Consider the following 15,992-nt stretch of genomic DNA (forward strand, 5'->3'; position numbering starts at 1 on the left):
TCCACCGTGAGAACATATTCAAAAATATGAAAAGCGGAAATGAAACAGATGTGGTTTATCTAGACTTTGCAAAAGCTTTTGACAAAGTAGACCATAATATATTAGCAAAGAAAATTAGAAAACACAATATCGTAGATAAAGTAGGAAGATGGTTAAAAGAATTTTTACACAACAGAAAACAGATAGTTATAGCAAACGATGAGAAATCGGATGAAACCAAGGTAATATCCGGTGTGCCACAAGGTACGGTGCTAGCTGCAATATTGTTTGTTATTATGATTGAAGACATAGACAGTAATGTTAAGGATTCGGTAGTGAGTAGTTTCGCTGACACAAGAATAAGTAGAGAAATTACTTGTGATGAAGATAGGAACGCTCTACAAAGAGACCTTAACAAAGTATATGATTGGGCAGAGGAAAATAGGATGGTATTTAACTCTGATAAATTTGAATCAATAAATTATGGAGACAGAGAAGGAAAGCTATATGCATATAGGGGACCTAATAATGAGACAATCACAAATAAGGAAGCAGTTAAAGACCTTGGTGTGATGATGAATAGGCAACATGTTATGCAATGATCAAATAGCAATTCTTTTGGCAAAATGTAAAGCAAAAATGGAATGTTGTTACGGCACTTCAAAAACAAGAAAAGCTGAACACATGATTATGCTTTATAAAACATATGTTCGTAGTCCACTTGAATATTGCAATATGATATGGTACCCACACTATCAAAAGGATATTGCACAAATAGAGAGTGTACAAAGGTCCTTTACAGCTAGAATAGAAGAAGTTAAGGACCTAGACTACTGGGAAAGACTACAATCCTTAAAATTATATAGTCTAGAAAGGAGAAGAGAACGCTACATGATAATTCAGACATGGAAACAGATAGAAGGAATAACAGAAAATATCATGGAACTAAAAATATCAGAAAGAGCAAGCAGAGGTAGATTAATAGTGCCCAAAACTATACCAGGAAAAATAAGGAAAGCACACAGGACATTAATCCACTACGCACCAGCATCGATAATGCAGCGTCTATTCAATGCGTTGCCAGCTCATCTGAGGAATATATCAGGAGTGAGCGTAGATGTGTTTAAGAATAAGCTCGACAAATATCTAAACTGCATCTCAGACCATCCAAGATTGGAAGATGCAAAATATACCGGAAGATGTACTAGCAACTCTCTGGTAGACATTAGAGGCGCCTCACACTGAGGGACCTGGGGCAACCCGAACGAACTGTAAGGTCTGTAAGGTAAGGTAAGGTCTCTCTCTCTCTCTCTCTATCATAAACTTAAAAGTGGCTATAAAATAAAACCTTAGCTCGAAAATTATTTATATATATAACAATTTTTAAAATAAATCTGAGAACTTGATTGTAGTTGAGCTACCCCTTTGCAATTCTTACTAGATATTAAAATTCACTGAATGTAAATCATTAAACAGTTTTCATTCTTAAATTTGAAACTTGTGAAGACTACTTATGGCTTATGGCATTATCTATCTCCTTTGCAGTGGCATAATCCCACCTCTTGAAGATGAAACTAAGAGCTGTAGCAGCTACCATGAAGAGTCAGAATCATCATCACAGATATATGAGGAACAAAACCAGAATTGTGTTGAAGCCTCTGACAATATCTATGAAGAAAATCATGACCTGCTGAATGAAGAAAGACAAGAGGTTACTACAAACCAAGAAATTTCTGTTAAGGAAAGAAATCTTCGGAAAAGACCTCGAACAAAGGAACAGAGCTTGGACACCAAGAGACAAAAACATCCACTCCTTTCACCTTGTGCTGTGAATTGCAGAAAAAAAGTGCAGATTACTATTCACAGAGGAGGAGAGATACAAAATCCATGATGAATTTTGGAATATGCATTATGCCACACAAAAACAATGGTTGCTCGCTAATTTGTAAAATGCCTGTCCAAAGAAAAAGACCAACAACATCGGCAAGTGCAGAAAAAACGTGCTCCCTTATATATTCCTTTCTCAATAATTCAGGAAATGAAATAAAGATTTGCCAGACATTCTTTATTCAAACTGCTGAAAAATTCCAAAGTCTATTGGGGGGATGAACAATGTACAGTCTGATAAAAGAGGCCGGCATATCCCAGCAAATAAGAAAGATCACTCTGTTATTATAAAACATATAGAGAAGTACAATCCTCAAATATCTCACTACAGGAGGGAGCATGTCACAAACAGAAGGTACATTTCATCAGAAACAAACTTGAGAGAAATGTTTGAAGATTTCAAGTCACACAATCAAGAATATGATTGCACATACAGCACATACTATGCAGTGTTCAAGAAAGAAAACATTGGATTTGGTGAGCCTAAGGAAGACATCTGTGATGTATGTGCTGTTTACAAAAACCTTCAAGAGGATGAAATTACAGACAGTGTATATAATTCACAAGCAAGTCACATTACTAAGGTACGAGAAGCTCGGAATGCCTACAATGAAGACAAAGAAAAAGAATGGAACTCAACGAGCAGAGTTTATGCTGTAGATCTACAGAAAGTTCTATTGTTGACAATGATTAACGGCCTAAAGAGTTGTATATTCACTCCTCGCCTTATAGTTTTCAATGAAACTTTTGCCAGCATAAAGGGAAAAGAATCGAAGGAAGGGAAGACGGCTACAGCAAAAGACAAACATTATGCAGTACTCTGGGATGAATCAACTGCAGGAAGAAACAAAGAACATATAACTAATGCATATCTGTCTCTTATCCAGAAGGAAAGAGATGGAAATGACTTTGTGTTCTGGGCAGATAATTGTGCAGCACAGAACAAAAATTGGAGCTTATATAATGCCATGGTAATTCTTGTCAACTCTGATAATGAAGTTAATAGCATAAATTTTAAATATTTAACCGCAGGCCACACATTCATGGCTGCCGATGGTATACATGGCCATATTGAAAAGTCCCTGAGGAGACAAGGAGATATATACGATTATGAAGACCTGAAAATGGTCATTCAAAACTCTGTCAAGCGACTAGAAACCCTTGATATAAACAAGAGGATTTCTTTTTCAAGATACCAGCAATCAATAAACAGAGAAGAACAAGGTCACAAGAAGAAACAGACATACATACCATACTTAGAAACTCTTGTAGACGTCAAGTTTGAGAAAGGGGCAATAGGATTTCATTGCAAGACAACTTTCAGCATGGATAATTATCAATTTTGCAACTTCATCAAAAAAAACTGTTGAACTATCAAGTGAACTCCTTAAGACTCCCCTGGATAATTATCCCAGGGGTTTATCTTCAGTGAAGAAGAAAAACATTGTGGAGAAGCTTGTATGCATAATGCCTAAAGCCAGAAGAGGATTCTGGATAAATATGCCCGAAAACTCTAGGAGCGAAGATTTGCTGAAGAGTCATATATGTTGATCTGAAATAAAATTAGACTGTTTTTTCTTGAGATCCAAAATTAGAGGTTAATTTTCAGGTTAATTTCCAGAAAAGTAAGATGTCATAATTTTTTTCTTATTACTAATACTGCAATCATTTTGAGTGTTATCTCTTTGATTTTTTGAAAAGGAAATTTTTTAGAAATAATCTAAGAATGCCAAGTCAGACTGTAGCATTCAAGTAAAAACTAATTTTGGATTAATTTTCTATAAAATGTATTGTGCAAAACTGAAGTTTATTATTAGTATTATTTCAAAGTTATTCTATTTTTTTTCTCTTGCCTCATTGAAAAAGATATGAGTTTTTGTTCAATAAATAAATATTCTTTACCAGAGTCCAATATTTTTGTTTTAATAACCAAGTTAGAGCCTTACCTTTAAATGCCATATATTAAATACACATCACGTAATTATCTAATAACATAGTAGCCAAGGTTTTCAGAGCAGAACGCATCATGTCCACACTAGGACAAAGTTAGTCTGCTTTGGACAGCGAATTTGGGTATTAGTTAAAATATTTTGTGTAATTTAATGCAATAAAATACTCCTACTAAGGTTAAACCATATGTTGACCAAATTACAATATGCAGATAAAATTAGCAAAAGAATTATGATGAATCAAACCTTTATCATTGATTTTCTCAAAACTAAGATTTTGGAGTTGATGCCTTTTGCGGGCAGCATGGGACACCAGAGTTGAAGAGAAAGAGAGGGAAAAAATGGATAAGTATCAAGATCTGAAAATAGAAATAAGAAGGATATGGGATATGCCAGTGGAAATTGTACCCATAATCATAGGAGCACTAGGCACGATCCCAAGATCCCTGAAAAGGAATCTAGAAAAACTAGAGGCTGAAGTAGCTCCAGGACTCATGCAGAAGAGTGTGATCCTAGAAACGGTGCACATAGTAAGAAAAGTGATGGGTTCCTAAGGAGGCAGGATGCAACCCGGAACCCCACACTATAAATACCACCCAGTCTAATTAGACGACTGTGATAGAGCAAAGAAAAAAAATAATAATAAAGTATACGCTACGCTTAACCTCCAAATGAAACTAAGATAATGAAAAGGTAGACTGTTTAAAAAAGCATATCACATGATGTTTCAGAAGGTGCCATCAAAATGTATCATAAAGAGAAACAAATACTAGAGTAACACACCAGGATCTAATATATATAAAAATAAATATCATCAACAGCACGCCGGACACCAACTGCAACGCCTCCGTAACCTAGAATTTTTCCATATTTTGAAAACAAAAACTTTTCTCATACATACTTTTATACCTACATATAACAAACAATAATTTGACACTCGCCCAGGCAAGATACAAGGAGGAACCCATCCAATCAGTGATGACCTCCAAAGACGTATCCATGTAATCCTTCACCTTCATCTCTTGTTCATCAGGCAGAGTCCAAAGGCCCATAGCAGAATTCTTACATCCTATCATACCTTACTGTACTTACAGGCCTTTTTAGGACAAGGGCTCGGGATGGCATAAGGGTAACTTAATTTAAATAAACCAACTATATCAGAATTAAGAGCTTCTTTGACTGATGTGATCATGCTATACCAAACTACGGCGAAACGTTAATGGCCATATGTGACTCACGGCCTTTCATAACATCGTTTATATTTGTAGGTTATGATATAGTAAGCTGAAAACGTCCCTGAGCGTGTCCATAGGCTATCTTTTCTTGGATGAAATGGTTATAAGGCAGTTATTATATAACGTTTTCACCAAAGGGTAGGGTTTTACCAGGAAAAAGTGGAGAGGCTGCAATCCAAATTATAGATTCTGTTGATGCAGATAACACTTTCACTGAAATGCTCTAAACTATAAATCAGGGGTTTTCAATCTTGGGTACGCATGCTCCAGAGGGTACGACATTCGACGTGCTTTAGTAAAAACTGCTCCTCGGCTGAGTATATGACTAGTTGAAAAAGTTTCTGCCATCTCATATATACTCCCTTTACAGCTGGTGTAATAATAATGTATTTTGTTTTTACAACTCAGTGCCACAACCTTGAAAATTTATTGCATGGACAAAGGTAAATAATTATATAAAAATTGTCTTTATTCTTATGAAATTCTTTACATTTGCAATACTATTGGTTATGTCAGGGGAGTTATGTAGTACTTACCAGTACAATCCTTGCAAATATACAAATGGAATGTTTTTGTAAGTCTGTTTTTTTCCACTTTATACAAAGTGAAGGGTGTACATTACTGACATTAAAAATACACGAAAGGGTACGTGGGGGGAGAAAAGGGCTAAAAACCCCTGACCTAAACCAAAGAATAGGAGGAGCTGTTACATAGGCAATATCAATTTCCACCAACCTAAGCAATACGAAACCAAAAAAGAAAAAAAATATATCAATTTGACGACTGTGACGTTAGGTCTCGGTTTCCCGTCGTCACGTCGTTTTTAATTGGCGTAAATGTGGACATTTCATCAGAAAACCGTATTTCCGAATTTTATACTGTGATGAGTGACTGGATTATTGAATTAATTGCCACGTAGTAGAAGACCCAGCTCGGCCCACCCGTCAGTCTGTGAAGTGACAAGTGATAGTGACACGAAAACCATCTTCATCACCATTATAACCCAGTTCCAGCATGAATAATAATTGAAGTATAGAAGAGGGAGGTCTCGTCAAGCATCACTTATCAGTATATTGCCTCCATTATTCATTGATTGATCGCCCACCATGTTCCTCGTGGGTCTTACAGGAGGGATCGCCACCGGGAAGAGCACTGTGAGCTCTATGATGAAAGACATGGGCGTTCCCGTTGTAGATGCTGACCTAATTGCCAGGCAAAGTATGTGGGTTCCCCCGCCGCTAGTTTGCCCCATTTTATAGTCGTCCTCCTATATACCTATAGTAGATTCACACCAGCCGTGCATCTGATGTCTACTAGTCCCGTCCCTTACGACGCTCCTGATTGGCTGCTGAAAAGTCAATCATAGGGCTGGAACTCTCAGTCTCTCTCGAGAGACTTCACATAGGCTAAGGCAGGATGTAGCTAATAGGCTAGGCATTCCGGTAGATCTAGGGTACCTATCCGCGGGGGCCCAGACTATGGCAGTTGCGGTTTTTCTATGCAGTTTTAGTACCTAGGGTAAAAAACCGCATGGTACAGGGGTGGACCATGTACGATCAATGTGTACAACCCCAAGAAAAGTACATTATAACGCGTCCTGACATCGGAGATGGGCATCAGATGCGACTTGTTGTTGGTGAGAAACGGAGCTAAAGACCTCTACTCCGGTGTCAGGACGTGTTATAATGTACTTTTCTTGGGGTTGTACACATTGATCGTACATGGTCCACCCATGTACCATGCGGTTTTTTACCCTAGTACTGAACAAGAAATTTAAGTAATATTTATTTGGACGACTGTGATTAACCCTCCAGTGGCCAGTACTAAACACGGCGAAATAGCTACATTGGACGCCCCAATCCCTAGTGGATGTCGTATCCGCGGTTACATTCCTTGCAGGGTAATTCTAAAGAATAGTTCTGCCCAAACTGCAAGGAACGTAACTGCGGATACGACATCCACTAGGGATTGGGTCGTCCAATGTATTTCGCCGTTTTTAGTACTGGCCCCTGGGGGTTAATCACAATCGTCCAAATAAATATTTACTTTAAATTCTTGTTCAGTAAGTAAAATAACATTGGAAAACGTCAATTGCCATAGTCTAGGCCACCACGGATTGCTTCTGTAGAAATACTGGTATTCCACTTCTCCTGAGGGATAGGTACTTTTGAAAGATGTATCCTCAGGAGAAGTTGAACATACATCCTGCCTATGTGAACTCTCTCAAGAGAGACTGGGTTTCCAGCCCTGTGATTGGCTTATCAACAGCCAATCAGGAGCGTCGTAAGGGACTGGCCTAGACATCAGATGCACGGTTGATGTGAATCTAGGTACCAGCTAGAGCTCTAATGGGTCAATCCTTGTCTACTTAAATTTCTTTCCTTTGCATGAACCATAGCTTATAGGTAGTAATGTAGAGCTATTATTGGTCTGACCTACATTAGTACCTTCAGTAGGTTAGGCTATACTAGCCCAGGGTAAATGACCGAGCGGCAACATACCTAGCAGCCGCTTCTCTCAGAACACCGTGGCCACTTCTCTGAAAAGCGCTTAAATTATGTCATTTGTATCTATTTTGTAATTTAGGAGAAAACACTTACCTACTAGCTGCTACTTCAAGAGGAGCATAGAGTTCTCAGTGTCCTTCCCGGATGGGCCACAACTCTTGATTGATGCCCATGGCAGCGAATTAGAGTATTTTTTCGGGAAGGTGGCCACTATGTCGCCGGTCGGTCATTTGCCCTATGTAGCTATTAGGTATTTTTCTGACCTACATTATAGCCTAGTACACCTCACAGCCTCCATTGTAGTCAGTACTAAAGGTTCTTTGCAGCGTCCCTTCGGCCCTCTAGTTGCACCATCCTCTGCAAACAATTGTTTCATAGTGCGACTGCAAGATTTTCCTCCTGTTACACCTTTCTGACCTACCTACTTTCATTTTACTTTCCAGCACTGAATGACCTTGTAGGTCCCAGTGCTTGGCCTTTGACCTAAATTCCATACCTGTTCCATTCCACACTTATTTTTATTAGGTTAGTGCAAACCACACGTTTTTGTGTTTCCTCAGTGCCTCTGTAAATTGGGGTTTTTTAGGAGTGAATAAAAAATGCACTAACTGGAATGGTCAAGAATGCATAAACTTCAAGATTAGCAGTGGGAGAAATACAACTTTCATGTCTGTGATTGATATCCAACACAAAACCTACAGGCCTAATGATATAAAAGACAAAGATGTCACTAAACTAACCTAACCTAGGGTACTAGTTCTTTACTTGGGTTGGTGAGCTCAGCCCCCAGCTAGACAAATTTCATCTTGACCTGACTTTGAAATTAATCTTAACATAACAATGCTTACAGCATATCTGTTGCCTTATGGTTGGGAATCACTTTTTGTCTAAATCCCAGCAATTCAAGCAATTTAAGGAGAGCATTTGTCATTGGCAGGGAGTAGGATTTTTTCAGCTGGATAAAGAGGTGATTTTGTGTTGATTTTGCATATAGAATGCTTGATGAAGTTAGGTATAGTACCCTCACCGTGAGGAAATCGTACACATCAAGCGCAGGTATTGTTAAACTTAATTTTTTTAGTGTTGGTCTTCAGCATAAGAATTTATGAAAATGATAAGTAGTTATTACATATCAAATGGGAAAACAGAAAAGCTGGCATAATTGCTTAGGTACTACTACAAGACTCCTATTGCCTATTAATGTCCTAGAGTCTATGGAGCAGAATGCCTTCAAAACAGTGAGAATGCAACATGATATAAGCTTCATAATATATTCTAATGCACAGTTTATCATTCACTTTCCCCCTATATTCACGGAAAAAGGGCTTAATGGCCATTATTCAACCTTTTCTGATTATTAAAATCAGTGTTGGTGAGGAATTTACATATAACACTTGTATATTTCCTGGACATAGTAGCCCCAAGGTAGCTTAGGTAAGGGTAGTTTGCTTGGCTTATTTTTCAAAAAATTTAGGCTAGCTTAGCCTAATCCCTAAACATTGCTCTTGCCAAGGAGCATGCCCCAGGCAAGTTTATGAGCTGTTTGTTAGTGTTATACTGTGTTGGTTTCTTGCAGTATGGGAAACAATTTTCCTGTTGTTGTTTGCTATATTTCAAAGGTAATGTCTCTTTAAATCACTGATTAAAAGTTTTAACAGATTTGTACATAATTGCATATTTTTTGTATTACTTACCACCATAAATCTAACTTTGTAGTTATTATGGCTCATAGATAACTTTGTTTATTAATAACACTGATGAACATGGAAGAGCAGATGCTTTGTAATATAGTTGAGGTTAATAATTCTATAGAATGTCTCTGCAAATCAGCTTTCCTCATGAAGGTTTTCATATATTATATTGCAATACACCACCCGAACACCTGAATTAGCCCTGGTCACCTGACCAGCCTGAACAACACCCCACAAAATTACCCACACGTAGATAATATTTTAACTGCCAGCGTTACCAACGCTGCAGGTAAACATTGTTACCAAGTCACCTGTCCACGGTTGGCAACGCTGCCGCCAGCAACCGGCTGACAGTGGCTACTTACGTCTATCGCTTTTTGTTCGCTCGCCTGTCAAGAAGTTTCTTACAGCGTGCAAACCTTTGGTCACAGCCCGACCCCCCTGCTGCGTTATTGGATAAGATTGTTGATGCCTTTAGCTTGTTTTAGATTTCATGTTGGCTTTTCTCTGCTTGATTGATGATAATGGACTACCACTGTAAAATGAACTCAACTTCAAAGGATCCTCCCCCATTTAAGATTCCTTCAGACCATCCCAGTGAAGATGCAGCAACTCATCGCTCTTGTACCGCCTGCAAACGGAGGATGAGTACACTCAAATTCAATCGACATTCCTTGTGTATTTCATGTAGGAAGATTCAATGCAATATAGTTCGTAGATGTGACGAGTGTAGGGACTGGTCTACGGATCAGATGCAGGCTTATATTAAGCATAGAAAAGCTTTTGCTTCAAAGAGTAAAGGTTGGGTAGCTTCAGGGACCAAACCCAAGTTAGAGGAAGCTAGTGATTTAGAGTTAGTATTGTGTAAGAAGTTAGAGGATAGGTTGACATTGAGTATGTCTGTGTTATTTACTATGCTGATGTCCAAGTTGCAAGACGAGATGAAAGTTAGCAATAGGGAACCATTTACTAACCGCTCTCCTCTAGCTCTCCTGCCTATTCCAGAACCAGCCCTGACGGGTGCCAGGGGTCATGGAGATCCAAAACCCGAAAGGTTAGGAACTACTGTCCCCCCTGGCAAGGAGCAGGCAGTGTCAGCAGCAGAATTCCCTTATTCCCCTGAAAATTAAATCAGAAATAGGAACGACGCAGACAACTAAGAGTGTTGGGGATCAGTTAGGCGAGGCACGGTTACAAGGGCAGTTGCCTTCAGATCCTTTAGTCCTGCCAGGTTAGGATCCCCATTGGATCCAGAGGTCTGTTTGTTTATGGCCAATACTGTGCTGAAGGTAAAATCTAGCCTTCCTCCTTCAGGGAGCTTCAACTCTGTTCCGTCAGCGGTAGATACTCTGAATGTCCCCTCCTCTTCAAAGGTTCCCTTTCCATCTGGAAATACTTCAGAACCTTTTCCCTTTGAGGGTTCCTCGAACGTTGCTCAATTCAATTTAGCTGACTTTAATGGTGATCTCTTAGGCCTTTCACAGGGTTATAGGTCTTTAGTTAGGCAGAGTTTTCTTTTGGGTTTCGGTAATATTCAAGACCATGTTCTTAAGAATTTCCTTGAATTCTGTAACGATATGTATCTAGATTTTCAAGGTGGTAAGGATTCAATTTATTTTCTTTCCCTTAAAAGGATGGCTTCTAACCCTTCTAGATCCCCGGGTTTGTCAATTTCTCTTCCCCTGGTTTTGGGGGGCTCTGTTTCAGTCTCAGAACATTCGGCAGGCCTGCCTCAGGGGGGTCTCATGCCTTCCCCTTTGGTTTTCCCTTATGAGAATACTTTTGCTTCTAACTCGACTGTGTCATGTTCCGCAGGTTTTTCCCGTTCGGGTGAGGTGTTGATGTCTTCCCTGCCTTCGCAGGTTACTTCTTTCGGTATCCCTTTGTCTTCCGCTGGTTTCAGTATTTCTGTGGCAGGTGCCTCGGTTACCTGTTCCACTTCTACGATCCCTGGACCGAGAGTAGTTTCCAGTGTATCTTCCTCTGTTTTCCTTTCTCCGTCTGTCCTTCCTAAGGTAGGAGATATTCCGCTGGAATTAGGTACTGGTGTTAATTTGGTGTCAGGCTTGGTAGCAGGTCTTCCAGGTTTCGAGACTGTGGTCCTATGGTTGCTCAGCAAGGACGGTTATGTTCGGATGTTTCGTGTTCAGCGGTGGTGGACATTTGTACAGGGTATGTGTCCTCTTCACTTATTCAAGGAAGATCTCCCTTGGATATTAGTTCGGTTCAAAGCCAAGTTGTTGAATCCAGGTCGTGAAGCGCCAGGTCTGTGCAGCTCCAGCAGTGTTTTGCTAGAGTTGGTCGGTAGCTTCCACATCTCTTGGTAGAGGTGGTGATTTTGTGCAACCCTTTGTGGTTGGCCCAAATCCAGGTTTGATTTCTCCCGATGTTCAGTCTTTAGGTGTAGGTCAGGGAATGTAAGGTTCTCCGTCTCGTCAGGGTGGTTTTCCGGGATTCGGTCTTGCCTCTGCTTCTCCTTCCGCTCAGATGTATTCGAAAGATGCAGAAAGAGATTTTTCTGTTGAGGACGAAGGTCCTCCTCCTCCGTTATCAGTCTGTTCGTTGACGGGAGACAGCGAGTATTGAAGAATGATAAACCTCATTCACCTTGTGTTTCCTCAGTCGAAAGTTTATGAGGAACCCTTTAAACCTAGCCAAGATATGTTTGAAGAACTTTTCTCTACTAAACCACTGGTTTCATATCCATCATGCAAGTTGCCTCAGTTTGGGCGTGTAGAACAAGCCCTGAGGGAGGCGGACTCTCGGTTAGCTGCGGTAGTGGGGGTGGGTAGGCAGGACTTGGCTTTTATTCCCAGTCGTAAACCATTGCATGGCATAGCGGGTAACCCTTTTTCAGGTTTCAGAGCACCTCTTAACGAATTGGTGGAGGCGCTCCTTTCCAAGGTCCCTGTAGGTAACAGACTTGTTGGTATTTCGGTGAGAGAAGTGGCCCTACTTGAAGATTAATGATTAGTGATTGATGGAAGTAGTCACTGTCGGCCAGTTGCTGGCGGCAGCGTTGCCAACCGTGGACAGGTGACTTGGTAACAATGTTTACCTGCAGCATTGGTAATGCTGGCAGTTAAAATTTTACCTAAGTGTGGGTAATTTTGTAGGTTGTTGTTCAGGCTGGTCAGGTGACCAGGGCTAATTCAGGTGTTCAGGTAGGTATTACAATATTAGTTTTAATATGAAAACCCCATGTTTAATTCCTATTACTATTTTATTGAAAACTTCATGACTCTCAACAATATGAACTGGGATGTTGTCAAGGAACAGGGTAAATGAATATGAAATGATCTGCGAATCCAGAGAACGCGAATATGGGGTACCCAATGTATGTTTGTTATGATTATTGTTGAGATGTTCCTCTTGCTGCTTGCGCTGCCAGAAATTTACCCGGAGAAATATCTCCTGTATTCTTTCCCTATGGAATTCTTAGGATTCGAATACCTGGAGAGGCTGGGAGGAGGTTCCCTTTGGAAGTTCTGTGTTATTTCTAAGGGGTTGCCTCTCTCCGAGGAGGCAGTGGTTCCTCACTCATTCGAAAAGGTCCAGAAGTCTGACTATTGATCCTGCAGTTCTTATACTGTCATCAATTTGTCTGAGGCAGAGCATTCCTCTCTCTTTCGACCAGGAGTAGTCCAGGTGTATCAAACTCTAGTCAGTTCAAGAGACTTACTCAGGTTAGAGACTTACTCATGTTCCTCCCTCCAACCAGTGAGTCTTCCAATTGTAAAGGACTGAGGGTGTGTATATTGTGTAGGAACAAATCACAATTTTTAAATGTAAATTGTATTTCTCTTAACTATACAAACCTGAGTTTCCTTTACATATTAGGCCCACCTCATGCCACCCCAATCTGAAACCTGGACTGAAAGGCAAAGTGGAATGTTCATTTCCAGCAGGCGAGTCTCCCCACCTACCAGACGGTAGTTACTGTTCAGCCACTTTGTTCAAGAGTTTTAATACCTGTAAGCATACTCCAATTATAAAGGACCTCAGGTTTGTATAGGTAGGAGAAATACAATGTACTTTTAAAATTGTAATTTTAATAAGCCCTGTCACATTTTTAGACTCTCAGGGCTTGCCGAAAGGATTTGTTCTTTAGAGAGAGAGTTCAAACTCAGATCAAGGTAAACTTGAAAAAAAACTGGAAAGTTAGCTTTAGAAAGACCAAAGTGATCGTATGAAAAGCAAAAAACATGCTGTAGCCTGTATGTGTTGATACCCTACTAGGAGTCTGAAGACAGTGGTTATTAAAAATTAGATACAAACAACACTATGGTTAGCTCTTATATAAAATTACAGAAACCATGACAAGTCTTACTCCAAAAAGCACCTTGTAATTCTTGAGACATTTAAAGGCACTTAAAATGTTGAGTGCTTTTTGTTGATTTGATTAATATAATGGTTATTTACAGTTCACAAGTAACATTATAGAATAATATGTAATACTACCTTCAAGAGGAAAAACTTTTTCATTTCCAGTTGTGGAGCCAGGGAAAAGGGCATGGAAGAAGATACGTGAAGTGTTTGGAGATGAAGTCTTTCTTGATTCAGGTATGTTTTGAAAATTAGGGCAGACTTTACCAAGAAATGGTGACCTGTGTTTCCTAATATGTATGGCATATTTTCAGGTGTAAGTCCTAGCACACACATTGGTTCTTGGTTAGTTTTCACATGTTGTCATAATGTTTTTGTTGAATGTCTTTACCCCTCTCATATTCTATATCTTTTTTTTAATTGCTATATTTTTTATTTAAGTGTAGAACTATTGTACAGATCCACTTTCTTATTTCTTTTGATAATGCATTTATGTAGGATGTGCCTAGGGAGCGGTTGATGTTGATGAATTGGAGAAATTTCATATGGTAATGTCTTTTACATTTCCAGGTGAAATTGATAGGCCGAAGTTGGGTGCTATTGTCTTTTCTGATGCAGAGAAACGGCGTGCATTGAATAAAATTACTCACCCAGATATTTATTCTGAAATAAGGGGCCAAGTTCTTAAGCATTTTCTCAGAGGTAAGTATACTTAGTTTTTTTTTTTATAATGTAACAAAGGGTTTTTATCATATTTTTCTCTGTCGAAATTTATGACACTTAGTTGTATATGCTACCTAAGTAATTAATGTACAGGAGTTGCATACTTAGTAGTGCTATTTGCTGAAACTCATGTGGTGATGCATATGGATATGTTTGAATATGAAACTACTGTCAAGGCTTCTGACCAAAATGAATATGTAGGATTAGTTGCAGGATTTACTACCAGATGGAATATATTTATGATACATCATCTGATTCATAAGGAATCCTAATTTATAACAGTGATTCATAATTATGAGTTGCTGATCCATTTTAGTGGGTTGCTAAGTTTTAGTGAAGGTTTATGAAATTTTAATTATTATATCTTATGTATTTCTGATGGATAGTCTTCATCCTTACATCCAAGTTTTGCTTTGAAATTGGCTATCCACAGGAAATTAATACAACAGTAAATCTTTCAGTTTCTTCACTGAGGAAGGTTTTAATGGTTGATGTTTTAACTTATTTGAAAGCCAGATCTCCAAATCTTCTGTTAAATTGAGGTGTTACAGTAATTAAAAAATCATTTATTAGAGTAGGTCAGATTACTGTATACATTTGTTTACCTCCAAAGTGACTTTGTCACCTATTGAGAACTTTGTCATTATTGCTCTTATGAAGTAGGTTGCCTTGAGCTGCAGATTAATTTGAATGGTGTATTTCCATGTTCAGAGCAGGAGAGGATAAGTTGATTGGATAGCTTTTGGATGACATCCTTGTGATGTGGGTATCAAAGCATTTCTTTGGTAACACAGTTGCTTGGTACTTTTATTTTGGGAAACACCATTCCCCCAAAGGAGGTGTTGTCTAGGGGTTTATAGTGGAGTGATAGGGATGTAAAAAACTACTCCTCCAGTACTTTTGTTTATAGACAAGTTGGTCAGGATATAGGCAGCTAACTTCATCTTCAAAGATTAGAATGCTGGGGTATGACTGAGACAACAGCCCACTTCACCCTGCTGTAGATAGAAGTCTTTGTATTTCAGACTTCTCAAGAGCATTACATAATATGACTACCACTGTGGCATACTGGAGAGAGGGTACTGATACCATTCTTGTGTGAGGTGGTCTGTTAGACTCCCTCATGGGCTGACTGATACGTAGTGCATATTGTGCAGTTAATGAGAGGTTGATGGAGAATCTAAGGGAAAGTGGGCTTTTTCTTCATCTGTGGCCTTCAGTGTTCATCATTCTTCTTTCAACATAATGACAGTGCTGATTGACAACTCTAGCTTCCCAGTAGATAAATTAGTTACTAAAGTTTCTTTAAGGCTATAGGTGTTAGTTTTATACGTATAAGCAACTTACCCAGTAATTACTTTAGCTAAGAGTTTCTACCCAATGGCAGCTTAAATTTTGAAATTTACACTTAACGATAGCCTTTTGTTTATAGTTGACAGACCCTCCCCCCACTTTCAGGGTAGAAGAGGAGCAACTTATCCAAAAGCTTGGTTTGTTTTCTGCTGGCAAGGTGTTAATAACAGCTGCTTTAAAAATGAAAGAAAGTCAATATAAATTTGTATATACATTTGATAATACTTTAAAAAACAAAGTATGTAAAAATAAATTGGAAGGAGAAGACAGTAATACAGATGATGTAGCGGGGGTATACATAATCAATTGCAATAATTGTGGAGACAGATATGTGGGGGAATC

General features: G+C 39.0%; 1 protein-coding gene across 1 annotated transcript in view; it reads left to right on the forward strand.

Moving 5' to 3' along the window:
- The first annotated feature begins 5,834 nt into the window (after positions 1-5,834).
- LOC135209242 (dephospho-CoA kinase-like) overlaps positions 5,835-15,992 on the forward strand; it is a 46,067-nt gene continuing 35,909 nt past the window's right edge. Inside the window, exons 1-3 of the mRNA XM_064241933.1 lie at positions 5,835-6,268; positions 13,740-13,811; positions 14,145-14,276. Coding sequence (XP_064098003.1) covers positions 6,157-6,268; positions 13,740-13,811; positions 14,145-14,276 — 316 coding nt within the window. The 5' untranslated portion in view covers positions 5,835-6,156. The remainder of the gene's footprint in view (positions 6,269-13,739; positions 13,812-14,144; positions 14,277-15,992) is intronic.

The sequence above is a fragment of the Macrobrachium nipponense genome, chromosome 37, assembly GCF_015104395.2.
Source record: "Macrobrachium nipponense isolate FS-2020 chromosome 37, ASM1510439v2, whole genome shotgun sequence".
NCBI lineage: Eukaryota > Metazoa > Arthropoda > Malacostraca > Decapoda > Palaemonidae > Macrobrachium > Macrobrachium nipponense.